Source organism: Lagenorhynchus albirostris, chromosome 4 (assembly GCF_949774975.1).
Source record: "Lagenorhynchus albirostris chromosome 4, mLagAlb1.1, whole genome shotgun sequence".
In the NCBI taxonomy this organism is placed as follows: Eukaryota; Metazoa; Chordata; class Mammalia; order Artiodactyla; family Delphinidae; genus Lagenorhynchus; species Lagenorhynchus albirostris.
Window position 1 is genome coordinate 115,089,563 of NC_083098.1, and position 20,707 is coordinate 115,110,269.

Consider the following 20,707-nt stretch of genomic DNA (forward strand, 5'->3'; position numbering starts at 1 on the left):
GGAAGTCAGAGCTAGTGGGAAAGCTTACCAAGGCAGAATTGCACAGCTTCTCACACTTGCAGGGTAGAGGTTCTGCAGAGGTTCTGTCCGGTAGCAGCAGCAGCTGGCTACTGCTGTGTCTTTCTTCCAGCAGGCAAATGCCTGATGGCTCTCAGGATGCCTGACAAATAACCCCAGCAAACAGGTGCTATTTCCCCAAAGATCAGCAAGAATTGCACAGAATTCGACAGTGTCCAGCTCATGGCTGTTTAACACTCACGGCCTCCCAATGGCCCTCGTTTTAGGGTAAGCTTTCAAAAGGGTGGGCCCTATTTCCTTCTTCTTCTCTGGCCCTCATCGTGCCCACTGGAAGCCTTAACACCTCGTCTGTTTTGGCTAGTTAATTCCCACATAATGAGTGGAAAAAGACTTCAAGTATGGAGACATCATGAAATTGTGCTTTTAAGGGTGAACTAATGATGAGGTAAAAAGCTTTCCTATGGTAGGTTACCAATAAAAGGTATAAAAATGGCTATGTCTATTTTTATGTGCTCTATGTGCTAAGTTCTGTATGCCTTACAATCATTTTTGTCTTTACTCCTCGCACCAAGCTTGCAAAGCAGGCACTGATCAATCCTGTTTAACAGAGAAGGAAACCGAGGAAAACAATGCTTTTACTTATCTATGTAGAAATAGATGCCCACCCACACTCATTCACTTATGCCCTTTCTTAATCATAATCCTCAAAGCCCACTAAATTCAAATAACTTCTTAGGTGCCTATTAGAGAATGTGATAAACTATATAGTTTTATACCCCATAACTAAGTCCAGACAGTTTGCTTTTTTTAAAAATCATGGTCATATTTAATAACAGTCTAAATTTATAATCCTAACACCAGTACTCCATTCTTCTACTTATTCATGTTAATATATTCTTGTTTTGATGTGATCCTACCCATTTAAAATGGGTACTACTCTCTCCTTATAATGGTTTTCGGGCATGTATTCAATTTACTTCTTTCCTCTGTAAGGAAAAATGGCTGTGGATCTCACACAGATGCTACTGAGTAGAATGACCTTCAGCAAGCAGAGATAAACAAGAGCTGCTTTTCATCTCCCAACCATTGATTTTCTGCAAGGCAAACCACAAAGCTGCTTTGAAGTCCAGGAGAGAAGGGAGATAAAACTGAAGGGAAGAGTGGATTTGAAATAAACTTAATCTCTGTCATCTAAGTGTAGATGGCTATTGGCAAAGCTGAAACTGCCAGATTTTATCGAGAGAGAATTTAGATTATTCTTAAAAGAGGGTATTTTAAGTTGGTAAAACTGGGTTAGGGGAAGGGTAGTATAGAAAACAAAGAGAAATCTGAAAGGATCTTGGATAAAACTTAACTTAGCAGAAATGGTTGCTTTTAATCAAACAGTAGCAAGTGTGTAGTGTACAATCTGACCACTGTTCATAGTCTTCCCTTTCGTGTATATTGTATAACGGGACCACATATATGGATTGTAAGAGTAATTATTATTTGTGTCAAAATTTATTTGAAAACAACATGGTAAATAAAAATTTTGGCTTGATAGTTTTACAGAACAATTAGGACTTTTTTAAAACAATTTTCCTTTTACAAAATGCTTTTCCATGAGCTTCAGCATAAGCCTGGGAGACAGGCTGGATCACTGCTATTATCCGTGTTTCATACGTGAGGAACTAGAGCCTTAGAAAGCCTAAGTGAATCGCACAGGGACACACTGAGGGCCACTGGAGAGGCCAGAAGTTTCCAGGCTTTCTTACTCTTGGTCTCCTCTTCTATGCTCCTTCTAATCTGTGGTTTCTTAAGGGAGAGGAAAACTCTCTTCTTTCTCCTCTTTCTGAAACATGCATAGTTTTTCTCTGGGTGGTCTTTTGACAATTTACTCTTCATGTGATAGTGTTGAGATCTTGAGACATATTTCTTATTCTCAAGGTGTCTGGAGGTTAAATCCTGACGGGGGAGATTGGGAGGCCCTGCTCTGAGGATGGCTACGGAGGTTGGAGGTTGAGCTTCCTAAACAGTGCTGCAGGAAGTGGGATTTACCATGATTCTGGTGGGCTTAAGGGTACTTAGTGTTGTGAAAGGAAAGATCCTTGAGAAAGTTCAACCCTTCTCTCAACCATGAGCACTAAACAATTGGCAGCCAACCTGAAAGCCCAGCCCACGGTTCTTCCTCATTCCAGCCTTCCAAGATCTGGTTTAAACAAAAATACACATGCTGCGTGAGGGGCAGGACATCATGGAGGAGTTAAGGTTTTACCTGCCTTTGAGATAACTGAATCACTCATGTGCTCTCATGGGGCAACAAAAACATGACCCGGAGCCAAGATTTATCAGGTCAAGGGTCTATGTTGGGAATGACAGCCTTTAGAGCTGCCAGTGGGACCCTTTGGTAATTTTTATACAACTAATTTGTATAAAAATTTAATTTAGCATTTTGTTTAGATCCTAAAAATCATCTTTTTATTCTAGCTGGTAAGTAATAATATCCTAATAAAATTTCAATCAGGCATTACAATAAATGCCTAGCACCTTTCTAAAAGGCTCAGTTAATGTCCTGGGCAGGACAAGGTAATTAAGAGGGCTAAATAATTGCAACAATTAATTTCCTCATTAATTTATTCTTTTTGATTTAATAGAATTAATTTAGCTGACAATAATGAACTTCAATATGAATTTTTATATTATTTCACTTAATCAAAATGGGCAGTTTTAAATTCACTTGAGTGTCATACAATTAATTATTTATAAGGCACTTAATATAGTCAGCTTCTGCTTGAGCCATTGTCACCTTACGGGATAGTTTCTGTACAAGTATGTAAAATCTTGCTTTATGTAAGTTATATAAGTCACCACTGAAATTTTAAAATAGCTGTTATATTGCTGCATAAGATTCATGTTAAAATGACATTTCCAGAATTTATGCTGAAATGAGTGGGTTAAGATGTAAATTATTTATTAAAAATCATCTCCTGTAAATTATTTCATTCATTTACACATAAACACTTTAAAAAACTATGTGATTTACAAGTAAACATATTTTGGAATATGTGCTTAAATGCCTAATCAGCACATTTCATGCCCAATAAGTTTTGTAAAACACTAGTTAACCAGCAACCAGATAAATATCTATAGGTATATTTATTTCTGAACTAGTTCTTCTGAACCAGTCCTTCTCTATTACCTGGGATGCTGTTAGACTTAATCCCATTAGGATTCATATTAGTTCATTTAATATAAAAAGTGGGAGGGCTATTTTTAAAAATTACCTTGTTACCAGGAAAACACTCATCTCACGCCTCTTTTTAGGCATCAAATGTTGGCATAAATCAAGACTACCTGACGTCAACAATAAGGCATGTTGATATGAAAAAAATTCTTGTTACAAACTAAACATAGATAAACCACAATTTAGGGGGACTATACGGTCATTGTTGTAGTAGCCCCAAAGTAGGGTTGAAAAACTTTTTAACACTGATCAGCCTCTATCAGATTAATTCAAGAAAGTACATAACTCAAACTAACCTCCTAGCTCTGAATCAATATTTTATAACTTTTTTTTCCTACACCGAGGTAAATGGATAGATCAGTGGAAATGGATTCTTCCTGTTTCCACTAGTTGCTCAGGGTGGGCCTTCATGCCAAGGCAAATCTCAGGAAGTCCTCTGCAGAGCAGTCATGCTAGGGCAGATGGACAGGGGTGGATAACACTTCTGGGACAAGAACCTCCTTTGTAAACAGGAATCAGGCTCTGAATAAGGAGTTAAAATGGTCACACTGAGCACTGCATTAGATGTTTTATCCTGTAATCTTGTATACATAATTAACGATGATTTGTGAGTGCAGAGATTGTTTTTAATCCTCATTACCCATTAAAAAAAAGATTCTCTTTCTTGGTTGTGCATTAGTATGCAAATTCCCGCCCCCCCCCCCCCCCCCCCCCCCCGCACTGTGTCATTTGGCCTCAATCCAGTGGTCATATTCCTCACATGCCTTTCAGGTCCTTAATGACCCTATATGGAGTCCATGGTGATGAATGCAAGGTACATGGGATTATTAATGATCTTAAAGATAATTTTAGAAAAGATATGATATCTAACAAGTAATAAATTATCAGGATTGTTTATCTTAGGCATAAAAGTAATTTTTTTTTAGGTTAGCAAGTGACCTAACTGACCTCTATTTCTTCTCTTGTATGATTAATAGACCTAGAAACTAGCTAACCACCTCATCTCCTTGTTAGTCCCCCTCTTTGGCTTTCCACACTTGACTGGGAGGCTGATACAAGGACTTTTTTCCAATTCTTCGAGCCTGGTGCCTGGCAAAGACATAGAAGACAAAGGTTAAAGGCCAACTTTGACCTGATATACCAAGGACTTGACTGTAGACAGAAACAATGTGGTTCTCTACCAGAGATGTGTTTTCTGGATAATGCTGTCTTGGAGTTGAAGAGGTAACTTAATACATAGCAAGAGTTCCTGAGAACAGTGGTTCTCCCCTCAGATTGGGGGAATGCAGATACTTAACTGTATTTTTTTTTTTTTTTGAAAATCTTTACTTTTGAGTGGGTGGATATGGAAGGGGCAGTGAGAGTGGCATCTGCTAGGAGCTGATACTAAGTGGCACATCTACGAATGTCATAGAGTCAACAGTGAGTTTAATCAACATTATTCTGTGCTTCATTTTTGTATCCTATGCCTTAATATAACACAGGCCTGACCTAAATTTGACCTGTAATAGATGTGTAATGGGTTGAAATTGGTGTTCTTTCCCTTCTCTATCTGTATGTTGTGGACAGAGAAATGTGTTAAGAATCAGGAAAGCAGAATTGTAATTTTGGATATGTCTTTTACTAGCTGTGTGAGTTTTACAAACTCATTTCACTGTTCTTATTGTTTGGACAATGATGCTTGTATTGGATGATGTTTAAATTCCTTTTACCTTCATGATTTATAATCTATAGATAATATAATGACCATAGGATGGTTAAAATCAGTAGTTTTCTGGTAAATATTATTGACTGGCTTTCAAAAAAATAAAAAAGAAATAAAAAGAAAACTGTGATTTATGATGTTTGTCTACTTCTAAATACTCCTGCTGTGGCCAAGTTTAAGCTACCAAGGTGAGATCACTGAACGTGGAATTGGGAAGAAATGGGCATGTTCAGCTATTCCAAGCCAAGAGGAGCCGGTTCTAGCACACTATAAGCCTCAAAACAGTAAATTATTCTACCCTAAAAGACTGAAAAGTATGCTAATATAGTTGAGAAGAAATTAATGATGGTAAACAAAAAAAAGTTTCCAGCATTAATGAGAAAATTAATGCATGGATTGTCTTAATTTTTAATACTTTTACTAGTGACCACACTGTAACATTTTTTTTTTTTTTTTTTCTGTACGCAGGCCTCTCTCTGTTGTGGCCTCTTCTGTTGCGGAGCACAGGCTCCGGATGCGCAGGCTCAGCGGCCATGGCTCACGGGCCCAGCCGCTCCGCGGCACGTGGGATCCTCCCAGACCGGGGCACGAACCCGTGTCCTCTGCATCGGCAGGCGGACTCTCAACCACTGCACCACCAGGGAAGCCCTGTAACAGTTTTTAAAAAGAATGGTAGGCCATGTAATGTTTTTAAAAAAGTCACAGATACAGGGTTTCCCTGGTGGCACAGTGGCTAACAATCCACCTGCCAATGCAGGGGTCACGGGTTCGACCCCTGGTCCGGGAAGATCCCACATACCGCGGAACAACTAAGCCCGTGCGCCACAACTACTGAGCCTGTGCTCTAGAGCCCATGAGCCACAACTACTGAGCTCGCGTGCCACAGCTACTGAAGCCCGCGCGCCTAGAGCCTGTGCTCTGCAACAAGAAAAACCACTTCAATGAGAAGCCCGTGCACCACAACGAAGAGCAGCCTCCACTCGCTGCAACTAGATAAAGCCTTGCGCAGCAATGAAGACCCAATGCAGCCAAAAATAAATCAATAAAATAAATTTATAATAAAAAATAAATTTATAAAAAGTCATAGATACATGTAAAGACAGTATTAGTTTCAAAAGTTGAATCTTTTAGTATGGCAGGAAGCAATATTTAGAATCTGATCTAATGCTTTAAGTGCTCTTGCTATAGCTCCAAGATTAGTCTTAAGCCAAGACAGGACAGTGTTTACATCTCCACCACACAGAGGATTAATATATATCAAGGAATGCTGGCAATACTGTACCTTGGTACCCATTCATGCATTGCTTATTGGTCACCATGAGCATTAGAACAGAATGGTATTACTGAAATGCTGCAAACAATGCAAACTAAAAATGAGTCCTCTGAAAGGGATGAGAAAGGATATCAAAGAATGTCTATTAGACCTATTTTACTATTCTTTTTAAATTTAGCATTTCTATGTTTTGGGAAAGGGATGCAACTAGCTTAGCTTATTCTGTTGTTGGAAGTTATTTGCTCCAATTTTTAGGATTATAGAATTTCAGAGTTGGGTAGAATATTCGAGATCCTTTCTTCACTGCGTGAATTGAGATTTCCATTTATTTATGTATCATGAGGTACCAGATAAGTTTGGCACTTGAAAAATTACCTGGGTTTTTTCTATTCATATAAAATATCTAAGCTAGAGATTCAATTCAGTTTTACGTTTATCAAGCATCTCCAGTGTACTGGGTTGCTGAAGATAACAAGAGGTATAAATTATGGACTCTGACTTTAAAGGGAGCTCATATTTTAAAAATAGGGGTTCCAAATGTGAACAGATAATTGCAAAATGATGCAATAAGTCTGTTATTGAAAGTATGAATGGAATGCTTTGATAGACTTGAGGCTCTTAATGCAGTACGGGGAAGTCAGAGAAGACTGCAGAATATGCTACTGGTGCTGGATTATGAAGCATTTATAAATGTGTGTGTGTGTGTGTGTCTATGGGGCTGGTGGTGGTAGCAAGGGCATTCCAGGCAGAGGGAAGAGACTGCTGAAACAAACAGTGTTGACAGTGACGGTGTAGGAGTCAATAATATATTAAAAAGGACCTCTACAAAGGTTTAATTCAACAAATAGGTGTTGAGGTCAACTTTGTTGAAATCATCTGCCATTGAATAACATGCCCTTCATGTAGACATGGCAGTGACTGTATGCTCTTTCTTATTTTACTGTTGAGAATATTACATATTATTCGTAATTTCAATGTTTAAAAAAGCTTCCATTTTTTTTCAAAATAAGCCTAAACGTATCAAGTTTTAAGAAAGACCAATTGCAAAATTGTGATGGAGGTTGGCTACTGTTATCTGCTCCCACAGCTCTCCTCACAACACTCAGGTCTTCACCCTCTCTCATTACCTACCACTCCATTCAGTTCAAATCTCTGCTGCTCCATCTTTCTCTGCTTTCTCAGGAAGGCAAAGTTAAGACTCAGAACCATTTCTTCCAAAAGATCATCAGTGCTGCGCTATGATTATGAAATCAAATAAGTCATCAAAGATTGAAGGGCAGGAGGACTTATTTTCCTAACCAGGGAAGATAATGGCCCAAAAATGATGTTAGAGAAATCATGGTAAAATTTTCTTTTCTCATTAATTCTCACATTTTTACTTTGTATATTATGTAAAGATCACAGAATTATGTAACCACTGATTATGTCAGAGTCTTGTAAGTAGTAGGTATTCAAAATGTATTTGGTGAATGACTGAATATAACTTAATTGAGCAAAACAAACAAAATAACACGGCTGCTGGGATAACTTGATAGCCACATGCAAGAATGAAGTTGGATACTTACCTCACTCCATATACAAAAATTAAATTAAAGACCTTGGGAGGGGTCAATGGGGAATGACTGCTAATAGGTACAGGATTTCCTTTTTGGGTTTTGAAAATGTTCTGAAATTAGATAGTGATGATTGCACAGTGTTGTGAATCTACTAAAAAACATGAATTGTACATTTTAAAAGGGTGAATTTTAAGGTATATCATTGTATCTGAATAAAAAAATAGATGCCCAAAACACCCAAAACAAACAGCAACAATAAAACCATAGTTAAGAAAGTTTCATTGAGGCTGTCATTGAAATGTTCTACCTAGGCAGTCCTAACATTGAAGAAGAATATAAGTTAAAGATGAAAGAACATGTTTTAGTTAAAACAAAACTGAAAATAGTAAAAAAGATGTACTGTATTTTAATAATGCTAAGATGCATATTTTTTCACATTTCTGAAATGGAAATGAATCTTATAATTGCTGGTGTGTCACAGTTTATTTGGCTGCTTTTTTTTCTTTCTTCATGGTACATAAAATTGTGATATATCTTAGCTTCAGTGAAATGCTTAATTTTTTGAATAATGTGACAGAGGCTGCCAGTTGTCCCTCAATGTTTTCTCCTCTTCTCACACAGTAATAAAATTTTTTAACTGGGTAAGTGGCTGCCCAGCCAAAACTGTATTCCAGATTGTCTTGATAGCTAGTTGTGGCCACATGTGTAAGTTCTGGTGAGTGGTATGTACGCAGAATATATGCACCTTCTGGTTTGTGCCCCTAAAGAGAAGGAGTGTGCCCTCCCTTCTCTCCTTCTCTTCTTTTTTTCCTCCCTCCCTACTTTTTCCTTCTCTCTCTCTTTTTTTTCCTCCCTCCTCCTTCATTCCTTTCCTTCTAAATTGTAGATATGATGGTGGGAGCTAACAGCCATCTTGATCTATGAGATAGAAACTAAGTGTTGAGGGTGGTAAAGAATGAGAACAGACACCTGAGTACTTAATGCTAATGAAACCAATACACTAGCCCTAGACTGACTATGCAGACTTTTATGTGAGAGACAAATAAAGTTCTAGCTTGTCTAAGTCACTCTTATTTTGGGTGTCTCAGCTACAGGAGCTGAAAAATATTCTATATAATATGAATGGTTTCTGACTTTCATTTTTCTTGAAGTAAACTGTTATTACTTTCTCCAAAGGGTTAAATTCTGCTCCTTCTAAACACACACACACACACACACACACACACACACACACACACACACACACACACACACACACACACACACACACACACATATATCTGGGCCCAAAATGAGTTACCAAATATAGCATTTACTTATAAGGAATGTATTGTGAATAGCTTTTCAGTTTTCATTATCATGGAAGGATGATTTCAGATCACATTCAGTCTATACTTCTAAAGAATACCTTTGTTAGGGCTGTCTGTTCAATGCAATGGAAGACAGACTTTTCAGTGTAACTGAGACTTCTTGATAATGCTAAATGTGCCTCGTCGGTTGAATTCTTCTGGCTTTGCGTTGGTGTGGTAAAAATACATGATTGGATTTCATTGTTAAGAAAATTCTTTCAGCAATACATGTACAGTCAAGTTTGTTGCCTGGATAGCTGAACATTTCGGTCATGAGATTAAAAAAAAAATGTCTCATGACAAAACTTGAAATGGAAATGTAACCATCTGGAAGTCTAGTTCTGCCTTGGAGTGGCAAGGCTGTGAAGAGCTGTGCTGCCGGGGGTGATGCCACTTTGTCCTTTTGACAGCCAGACTCTTGTTCTTCATATTTGAGGAGATGGGACAGTGAGGAGGCCTGTTGGCTTGAGCTTATTAATGCCACCATCTAGAATACAGATTCTCGGATATTTCATCTTCACAAGATGAGCCGCAAACTGAAAAAAAAAGGGACAAATTTATAAAGGATACATAAAATTGATATATCTCCAATCCCGTTTTTTTCTTAAGCTGTGATAGACAAATGATGATAATGTTATTACTGCTGTCACTGTTCTATCAACAAATCATTTAGATTTTAATATAAATTAAATCCCTCTTTTCAAACATATTTATGCTATGGGATAAATGTCTCTTTTTAATTCTCTTGTAAACTTGTTTGAATAGGCAATAAATATACTTGGTAAACAATTCAAACAATATAAAAGGGTATACCATGAGACTATACAGGTAAATTCCTCCTACCTCTGTTCTCCGTCTCCCTCTCCAGAGAACAGTAATATTCCTATTTTTCATATATCCTTCCAGTGAGAGTCAAAACATTCATTGAACAATTTTTACAGTATTTTCAACATATTAGTTATTGCAATTACATGCACAATATCCCAGTGAGAGTTCAAAACATTCATTGAACAATTTTTACAGTATTTTCAACATATTAGTTATTGCAATTACATGCACAATATCCCAGAGAAGGCCCATGAACTGGTTCTAACATGTTTTTGGAGCAACTGCAATGAACAGTTTGAGACCATAAATTTGGAATAAATTTGAAGGACTGCTCCAAGATGTCTTCTAGATGCCTAGCAAAGCAGGGCTTTGAATAATTATCAAGACATACACATTTCTCTCTGACTTGCCCATGTCTACCTGTCCAGGATCATTGATTATCTTTCTCTACTCCTTTACGATGAAGCAGTCCTGGACTGTAATCAATCCCCTGACAGATGGGATCACTTTAGGATTCAGAGTCTTTTTTGGTTGTGCACTGTCTGTTGGAAACATGCTCCATTTCCCACCAACTCCTGGTCCCCTGTTTTAGTTTCTCCTCACAAACAACCCCCAACCCCGACCTGCCTAATTTCTACTTACTTCCTTACTCAGGCAATTCCTTGTTTAGGAGCTAAGTTTCCATTAGGGGGCCCTCTTTTCAGGCCCCCAGATTTTTTGTGCAAATCTCTACCTTTGGTTTACCACATTTATTTAAATTGCCCATTTAAGAGCCTGCTTCCTCTAGCAAACTGTAAACTCCTCTAGGACAGTGAGAATGTTGTTTCTTTTTTTCTTTTTAACATCTTTATTGGAGTATAATTGCTTTACAATGTTGTGTTAGTTTCTGCTGTATAACAAAGTGAATCAGCTATATGCATACGTATATCCCCATATCCCCTCCCTCTTGCGTCTCCCTCCCACCCTCCCAGGTGGTCAAAAAGCACCGAGCTGATCTCCCTGTGCTATGCGGCTGCTTCCCACTAGCTGTCTATTTTACATTTGGTAGTGCATATATGTCCATGCCACTCTCTCACTTTGTCCCAGCTTACCCTTCCCCCTCCCTGTGTCCTCAACTCCATTCTCTACATCTGCATCTTTATTCCTGCCCTGACCCTAGGTTCATAAGAATCATTTTTTTTTTTTTTTTAGATTCCATATATATGTGTTAGCATACGGTATTTGTCTTTCTCTTTCTGACTTACTTCACTCTGTATGACAGACTCTAGGTCCATCCACCTTACTATAAATAACTCAGTTTCATTTCTTCTTATGGCTGAGTAATATTGCATTGTATAAATGTGCCACATCTTCTTTATCCAGTCATCTGTCAATGGACACTTAGGTTGCTTCCATGTCCTGGCTATTGTAAATAGAGCTGCAGTGAACATTGTGGTACATGACTCTTTTGAATTATGGTTTTCTCAGGGTATATGCCCAGCAGTGGGATTGCTGGGTCATATGGTAGTTCTATTTTTAGTTTTTTAAGGAACCTCCATAATGTTCTCCATAGTGGCTGTATCAATTTATATTCCCACCAACAGTGCAAGAGGGTTCCCTTTTCTACACACCCTCTCCAGCTTTTATTGTTTGTAGATTTTTTTTTTTTTTTTTTTTGCGGTACGCGGGCCTCTCACTGTTGTGGCCTCTCCCACTGAGGAGCACAGGCTCCGGACGCGCAGGCTCAGCGGCCATGGCTCACGGGCCTAGCCGCTCCGCAGCATGTGGGATCCTCCCGGACTGGGGCACGAACCCGTGTCCCCTGCATCAGCAGGTGGACTCTCAACCACGGCGCCACCAGGGAAGCCCTGTTTGTAGATTTTATGATGATGGCCATTCTGACCGGTGTGAAGTGATACCTCATTGTAGTTTTGATTTGCATTCCTCTAATGATTAGTGATGTTCAGCATCTTTTCATGTGTTTGTTGGCAATCTGTATATCTTCTTTGGAGAAATGTCTATTTAGGTCTTCTGCCCATTTTTGGGCTGGGTTGTTTGTTTTTTTGAGATTGAGCTTCATGAGCTGCTTATATATTTTGGAGATTAATCCTTTGTCAGTTGCTCCATTTGCAAATATTTTCTCCCATTCTGAGGGTTGCCTTTTCGTCTTGTTCATGGTTTCTTTCACTGTGCAAAAGCTTTTAAGTGTCATTAGGTCCCATTTGTTTATTTTTGTTTTAATTTCCATTTCTCTAGGAGGTGGGTCAAAGAGGATCTTGCTGTGATTTATGTCATAGAGTGTTCTGCCTATGTTTTCCTCTAAGAGTTTGATAGTGTCTGGCCTTACATTTAGGTCTTTAATCCATTTTGAGTTTATTTTTGTGTATGGTGTTAGGAAGTGTTCTAATTTCATTCTTTTACATGTACCTGTCCAGTTTTCCCAGCACCACTTATTGAAGAGGCTGTCTTTCCTCCATTGTATACCCTTGCCTCCTTTGTCAAAGATAAGGTGACCATATGTGTGTGGGTTTATCTCTAGGCCTTCTATCTTGTTCCATTGATCTATATTTCTGTTTTTGTGCCAGCACCATACTGTCTTGATTACTGTAGCTCTGTAGTATAGTCTGAAGTCAGGGAGACTGATTCCTCCAGCTCCATTTTTCTTCCTCAAGATTGCTTTGGCTATTTGGGGTCTTTTGTGTTTCCATACAAATTGTGCAATTTTTTTTTTCTAGTTCTGTGAAAAATGCCGTTGGTAGTTTGATAGGGATTGCATAGAATCTGTAGATTGCTTTGGGTAGTATAGTCCCTAGTGCCCGGCACATGGCAGGGGCTCAATATATGCCTATTGGTCTCAACTAAACTATGGTAAAGGACAAATACCCAAGGGCAGAAGGGTAAGAAGTAGAGGTAAAGTAAAGAAAGTTTTCTTTAGCTCTCTGGCCATTCTCTGTCTATAGGTGGTGTCCTATTCCTCCCCCTTGGATGTTTGTGTCCTCATGTTTTTCTCATTTACTTTATCATAACCTGATCTCAGATCCTTCAAGAAAAATGACTAATACCTGCTCACAGTGCTACTGCCTCTTGGAAGTATTTGAAGCTTAATATTGGTGAAGTCTCAAGCGAGCAGTCTAGACTCTATAGGTTCAAAAGAATTAGCTGAGTTGTTTGGTCAGGATAACTTCAAGGCGTCACTCAGAGATTCTGTTTATTGAGCTGCGGCTCAGGAGTGTGTTTTTTGTTTTTGTTTTTATTTTTCAACAAATTCCATTAGATGATTCTAACGCAGGTCTGTGGACAATATTTTGAAAAATACTATCTTAAGCCCAAGGATAAAGATATCAGTAAGTAGGTGAAATATTGGGTTGGCCAAAAAGTTCATTTGGTCTTTTTCCGTAAGAGGGCTCTAGTAGAACTTAGCTGCTTTTAATGTCACTTGAAACAATTTTGTTAGACTGTACTGTGACAGCTTTCATAGAAACGTGCATTTAAAAAAAAGCTTATCAAAACTGGTGAATTTTTGTGTAGCCATTTTAATATTGAAGATGGAAGAAAAAAGCAACATTTTCGGCATATTATGCTTTACTATTTCAAGAAAGGTTAAAAACGCAACTGAAACGCAAAAAAAGATTTGTGCAGCATATGGAGAAGATGCTGTGACTGATCGAATGTGTCAAAAGTGGTTTGCAAAGTTTCGTGCTGGAGATTTCTCACTGGACAATGCTCCACGGTTGGGTAGACAGGTTGAAGTTGACAGCGATCAAATCGAGACATTAATTGAGAACACTGAGCATTATACCATGAGGGACATAGCCGACATACTCAAAATATCCAAATCAAGCACTGAAAATCATCTGCACCAGCTTGGTTATATGAATCGCTTTGATGTTTAGGTTCTACGTAAGTTAAGTGAAAAAAACCTTCTTGACCATATTTCCGCATGCGATTCTCTTCTGAAATGTAATGAAAATGTTCTGTTTTTAAAACAAATTGTGATGGGCGATGAAAAGTGGATACTGCACAATAACGTGGAATGGAAGAGATCGTGGAGCAAGCGAAATGAACCACCACCAACCACACCAAAGGCCAGTCTTCATCCAAAGAAGGTGATGTTGTATATATGGTGGGATTGGAAGGGAGTCCTCTATTATGAGCTCCTTCCAGAAAACCAAACGATTAATTCCAACAAGTACTGCTCTCAATTAGACCAACTGAAAGCAGCACTCAACGAAAAGCATCCAGAACTAGTCAACAGAAAACGCATAATCTTCCATCAGGATAACGCAAGACTGCGTTTCTTTTATTTGCCTTCACCATTTTCCAGCTCAGCAGCAGCCTACTGCTACTAAATGTAGCCTACTGCTACATTTATTTCGGTCTTTACAAAATTCTCTTAACGGAAAATATTTCGATTCCCTGGAAGACTGTAAAAGGCACCTGGACCAGTTCTTTGCTCAAAAAGATGAAAAGTTTTGGGACGATGGAATTATAAAGTTGCCTGAAAAATGGCAGAAGGTAGTGGAACAAAATGGTGAATACATTGTTCAATAAAGTTCTTGGTGAAAATGAAAAATTTTTCTTTTATTTTTACATATAAACCGAAGGAACTTTTTGGCCAACCCATAGATGTTGTTGGACTCAGATCTTAGCAATTTTCAAAACAACTAACAGAAAACAAACTCAGTACTGCTGACCCCACTTAACTTTTCCACAATTCTCTGCAATGCCTTAAGAGAGATTCAAATGCTGTTCATGTTTTAGAGCATAAGCTCTTTTAGAGCCACTGAGGATATCCTTAATAGTAATTAATGTTGAAGAGAAATAGTGTACTGTATTTCAAAAGGTATCAAGTGAGCTAGAGTGCAAAGTGAGCTGATCTTCATCCTGTGCTTCTTGCTTATTTCTCTTTCAACCAGTCCTTAAGAACAGAGGCACCAGATTCACCTGTCCCAAGTCACATGTGCAGGCAGCACAGTCTCTGGTACTATATGATTACTAAAACATCTTGGCTTCATTCTCCCACATGCAGCAATATAATTACCATTTAGGTCGAAATTCTAAGATAAACATATCATTACTCAAAAGGGCTTGTGGATAAGCAGTCTTAGCGTTCAGTACTTTCAAAACACTACAGAAGTCAGAAAATGAGTAAGAAAGGACTTACTGTACATTTACCTAATCTCTCTTAAACTATGCTGTAGAGTTGGAAAGAGCTCCCACTGTTATTGTAAGGAGGGACGTAACAAGTAGGCTGCTACTGAGCTGGAAAATGGTGAAGGCAAAGCAGGCAGAACAGAGCATTTTAGAACAATCAGGCTGCTGTGATGTGGGAGGTCTAAGAAGAAAAGCAGAAATGGAGTACAAGGAGATGGCAAGTGTTCAGGTGCCTTGAAATGAAGCAAGCCTGTGCTTAAATAAAGAAAAAGAGCAAGTGTTGAATTTTCAGGTTAAGATGATGAGTTCTGCTCCTCCAATCCTCTGCTTGTGGTTCCAATTATCCATGTTACATATTGGCCCCTAACAGTGAAGCCATGACAGCATCTTTCCACTCCTACCATGGAAAGAGCTCTCCTCCATCTATTCATTCATTTGTTCATTCACTTATCAATCAAACATTTCACTGAATTCCTACTAAGTACCAGGCACTGTTTCAGTTTCTGCAGTGCTTACAGTTCAGTGGAGGAGACAGCAGCAAACAATATTAAGCAGTATGGCTATTACAAACACAAAAGTTCAAGGTACTCCTGAATTTAACAGGGGTTAGGGGGCTGTTGCCCTCTCCCCATTCCTCTTTCATTAGTAATACCTGGAGGGAATGAGAACCCAGAAGTGATGGTCACTGTCGTTACACTGATCAGGTAGCGCTCTCTGAGTCTATAGCTTGACAGGTTAGGGAGGAAAGAAAGGGCTATGAATCCACTGTGTGAAAAAAGCCATGTCACTTATGGAGAAGATATATGGTGGAACAGAGGAGAACCAGGCACACAGAGTTCAGGGTTTCATCCATCTTTTACTTTCCATCTGGAATTGGCAGCTTTACTGAGTGAATAGACAGGGTACTGGACTTTGGTGATGAAGCGTCTGGTGTAGACTACAACTGCAGCTTTGGGAGAGGCCTGACTTCAAATAGAAATCATAAACCTAGACTTACTGAATGATATCCTTGGTGGAAGTGGCAAGATATCATATTGGACCAGTGTTATGAAGCCATCAGAATCATCTAGGTGCTGTCAGTAAAACACTGATACCCAGGCCCACTCCATACCAGTAAGAAGTAGAGTTTCTTGGGATGAAGCTCCAGCAACATTTTTGGTTTTTTTCACCTATAATTCTAGGTGATTCTATTGTGTAGCCAGATTGAGGATTGCTTTATTACATAATGAGATTCATTTGCTGGTCAGGTTTGTCTGGGACTTCAAACTGTAATTTTTATAAGTATAGTACTGTGTGGAGAGCAAGTCACTTTGCACCAGAAGAGGCTGCCATGTTGTGGGGCTGGAATTTGTTAAGACCAAGTCCTGCCTGGAGACAATGGGGCTCCTCAAACTGCACAACCAGTTAAGATCTAGCAGGCAACATCCTACATGGAGTTGGCAGAATCTGGTATTTGCTGGGATAGAATTTTGGGAACCACAGACTGCAGGGGCAGCTGCATTTCTTGTGGGAAGTACTCCCATTTGGAGAGGGCAAAGCTCTGGCATTTTTTTCATTCCTCTGGTTAGTGGGATCTGGTGGTGGTACTCGTTTCTAGGGCTTGGGTAGGCACACCTCAAATCATCACTGTCTGAAAGTGGCAGGCTCTTGTGGGTGCCACTCCATCTTGTTTTCTCTCTTTATCTTGCATCTGAGCTTGGACTCAGAGGCTGGCATGTTTGTTTAGAGGAAGTCAAGTTCTACTGTAGCAGGAGAATGAGTGGAGGAAAGGGATTTTTGAACTGCCACAGAGTAGTGCATGTTAACTAAGGTCAAGAAATTAAAGCTGAGAACAGGTAAGATTTGTGAGGGGCACAGACCAGGATCATGTTGCTTCTCACTGGGTATCCTAGGATACAGTTTTGGGTGGAACGTATAGTAGCAGCAGGAAGCTAAGAAAACTGGGCTCCTCAAGATTCTGCAAGGAGCACATTGCAGACAATTAAGCACATTGCAAACAATTAATTGGCCTTGTGAGTTTTAAGTTCATATTGGGGACTGGACAATGCGCATGAATTGACCAACTCTCTGGTGAAGCTCAAGCTGAGAAGTCTCTCTCTTCCATTTATTTGTCCATTCCTTTCCCTGACAAATAATGCTAAATTTGGGGTAATATTTCAAAAGTGAAATATCACTTTTGGTTGGGTATGAAACTGAATAAGGGAACTGGCAATTAACCTGTAATGAGCAACTGTAGCAATTTCATTTTCTTGGTTTTATGGATGTGAAACTGATGCTGTGCTAGTTTTATGTGCCCTCTTGATCCTCTGGAATGCTGAAAATATGGTGCACATTTAATATTTCTGGCACCGTGTGGCTGGAGCTAGGCTGACACTTTATGCATATTACGTACCTATTTCTAAGAGTTTGGCTGGACAACTCAGATAAACATATTTGAGATGAGAAGTAAGATATGGGGTGATTTCTCCATCTGGAGTAGTACAGTGTGGCCTTAAATATAACTCAAGGCCTGTCTTGTCCTGATTACTTAAGAGATTTCTGGAGTCATTAATAAATGTCTTGATCATTTTAACTGCCCAAATCAGTGATCCCAGTTAGAAACATAAGAGCTGTGACAAGGATTCGCAGGAAAGAGGTAGAAATGATTTAACTAATACTCCACTGATCTCTTCCCTCAATTATACAATAATTTTAAAATGTCATTTTTTGTTTTGTTCCTTATTATGTTCCTCCCATAACTGAGAAAAGTATTCTGTCTCCTGCTAGTTTTCTGTACCCAGATATTTTATAATTAACACACTGACATTTATTTTCTTAAGAGTACTACATACGTTTATTTTTATAAATAAACTACATAAGAAAACCCTTGCACTTTGTTGGTGGGAATGTAAATTGCTGCAGCCATTATGGAAAACAGTATGGACATTCCTCCAAAAACTAAAAACAGAATTACCATATGACCCAGAAATCCCACTTCTGGGAATGTATCCAAAGGAAATGAAATCTGGATCTTGAAGAGGCATCTGCATTCTCATGTTCATTGCAGCACTATTTACAATAGCCAAGATATAGAAACAACCTACATGTACCCCTGTGTTCATAGCAGCACTATTCACAATAGCCAAGACATGGAAACAACCTAAATGTCCATCAATGGATGAATAGATAAGGAAGATGTGGTACATATATACAATGGAATACTACTCAGCCATAAAAAGTAACAAAATAACGCCATTTGCAGCCACATAGAAGCAACTAGAGATTATCATACTAAGTGAAGTCAGAAAGAGAAAGAAAAATATCATATGATATCACTTATACGTGGAATCTAAAATATGACACAAATGAACCTATCGATGAAACAGAATCACGAACATAGAAAACAGACTGTTGGTTGCCAAGGGGGAGGGGTTTGGGACAGGGATGGACTGGGAGGTTGGCGTTAGTAGATGTAAGCTTTTCTATATAGAATGGATAAACAACAAGGTCCTACTGTATAGCATAGAGAACTATACTCAATATCCTATGATAAACCATAATGGAAAAAAATATTTAAAAAAAAGAATGTAGGGTTTCCCTGGTGGCGCAGTGGTTGAGAGTCTGACTGCCGATGCAGGGGACACAGGTTCGTGCCCCATTCTGGGAAGATCCCATATGCCGCAGAGCGGCTAGGCCTGTGAGCCATGGCCGCTGAGCCTGCGCGTCCGGAGCCTGCGCTCCGCAACGGGAGAGGCCACAACAGTGAGAGCCCCACGTACAGCAAAAAAAAAAAAAAAAAAAAAAAAAGAATGTATATATATGTTTAACTGAATCACTTTGCTGTACAACAGTAATTAACACAACATTGTAAATCAACTATACTTCAATTAAAAAAAAAAGAAACAACCTAAATGTGCACTGACAGGTAATGGATGAAGAAAATGTTGTGTATATATACAATGGATTATTAGTCAACCTTAAAAAAGGAAATCCTGCCCTTTGTTATACATGGGTGAACCTGGAGGACATATGCTAAGTGAAATAAGCCACAGACATAAAAACAAATATGTATGATTTCACTTACATGTGGAATCAAAAATAGTCAAGTTCATAGAAGCAGAGGTAGAATGGTGGTTGCCAGGGGTGAAGGGGTCAATGGGAGGACATGAGCAGATGTTGGTCAAAGGGTACAAAGTTTCAGTTGTGCAAGATGAATAAGTTCTGGAGATCTAAGGTACAGCATGGTGACTAGTTACTATATATAGCAAGTATAACAATGCCTCATTGTATACTTGAAATTTGCTAAGAAAAAAAAAAAGAAAAAAATGGTGAAGTGATGGATATGTTAATTGGCTTGATTTTGGTGATCATTTCATAATGTATACATATATAAAAACATCAAGATGTATACTTTTAATATATACAATTCTTCTGTATCAATTATACCTCATTAACAGTGGAAAAAAAAAGAAGTGCTATAAAAGGTGTGAAATCAGTTTTCACAGTATTAACATCTAATAACAATTAGGCAGTGGCTACCTTACTTTCTTATTTCACTCACAGAAGTAAAATCAGCTGGAAGGCAAAACCAAGAAGGTGAACACAAGGCCAGTAATCATCTTACACCTCACCAAAGGCACTTGTGACAAGGAGCAAAACAGGTAATTCCAGGGTATTACTCTAGCATGTTATATACTGGAATATGGTTAATTACGCAGTAAGAAAAAAAATGGGAGAGTTTACAAAAACAGACATTATATGGTCTAAGCGTTCTGGTCCATGTTTATTTGAGAGATAACTATCCTAATGGTGTCTGGGATATTCAGAATCCATGCTATGGTGTATATTAGTCTTCTATTCTTGGAACTAATCTTTGGGGATTAGGAAAGGGGATAGTGTAAAGATTTCATCTTAAAAAACATTTTTTATAGTTTGTGTTCTATAAGGGGACATATACATAATTGTAGAGCACTAACTCAATGTGTTTAAAATTTAAAAGACATTTTAAAAAAGTCTTTGAAAGTTATCAATATAAAAAACATTTATACAAAAAAGTAATGATGAAGTTTATAAATATAGAAATAATAAACTTTGTGTGATAATTTTAATATAGAAGGCCACAGAGTAGTCAGATCAGAGACCATGTCCTCAGTCCATTTCCACAGTTAAGGAACTGAAGTAGATGAAGAATATGAAGATAACGCAGTGAAAGTTTCACTTTCTATTCTTGGCCTCCATGCTTGTTTCTTAGTAAGTTGCAGTGCTATTCTCTCAATGAGTTCGGTAATTTTTAGTGGTATGTGGGCCACTCAAGAGGTATATGAGAAAAAGAGAAGTTAATATTTTCATGTGCAATTATAAAGTTCTCTTCTTTGTCTCTTCTATTTTACCGTCTTATATATAATTCTAACAAAATCCCATGAGGAGTAAAGGAAAGGAAAATAATTTTAATGTTTTAAAGTATACACTTTAAATAGAAACGGCAAGGAAAATAAATATTTCCCAAAGTCACATGATGTCAGCATAAGTCAATGCAACTTCTGCTCCATTGTTTGCTTTGTTTACATCTCAGTAACAGATATTTTTTTCCTCACATGTCCAAATGATATTTTCCTTTCCTTTCTCTTCCATTTTCCTTTGATC

At 38.4% G+C, this 20,707-nt stretch overlaps 1 protein-coding gene across 2 annotated transcripts in view; it reads right to left on the minus strand.

Moving 5' to 3' along the window:
- Positions 1-8,161: 8,161 nt before the first annotated feature.
- The window catches only part of TBCK (TBC1 domain containing kinase), a 226,971-nt gene continuing 214,425 nt past the window's right edge, over positions 8,162-20,707 (minus strand). The window contains exons 26-27 of one of the 2 annotated variants that reach the window (XM_060148557.1): positions 9,014-9,660; positions 8,162-8,969 (exon numbers count right to left, since the gene is read on the minus strand). In XM_060148557.1, coding sequence (XP_060004540.1) covers positions 9,550-9,660 — 111 coding nt within the window. In that variant the 3' untranslated portion in view covers positions 8,162-8,969; positions 9,014-9,549. Of the gene's footprint in view, positions 8,970-9,005; positions 9,661-20,707 lie in introns of both variants that reach the window. The other variant, XM_060148556.1, reaches the window with a different exon arrangement.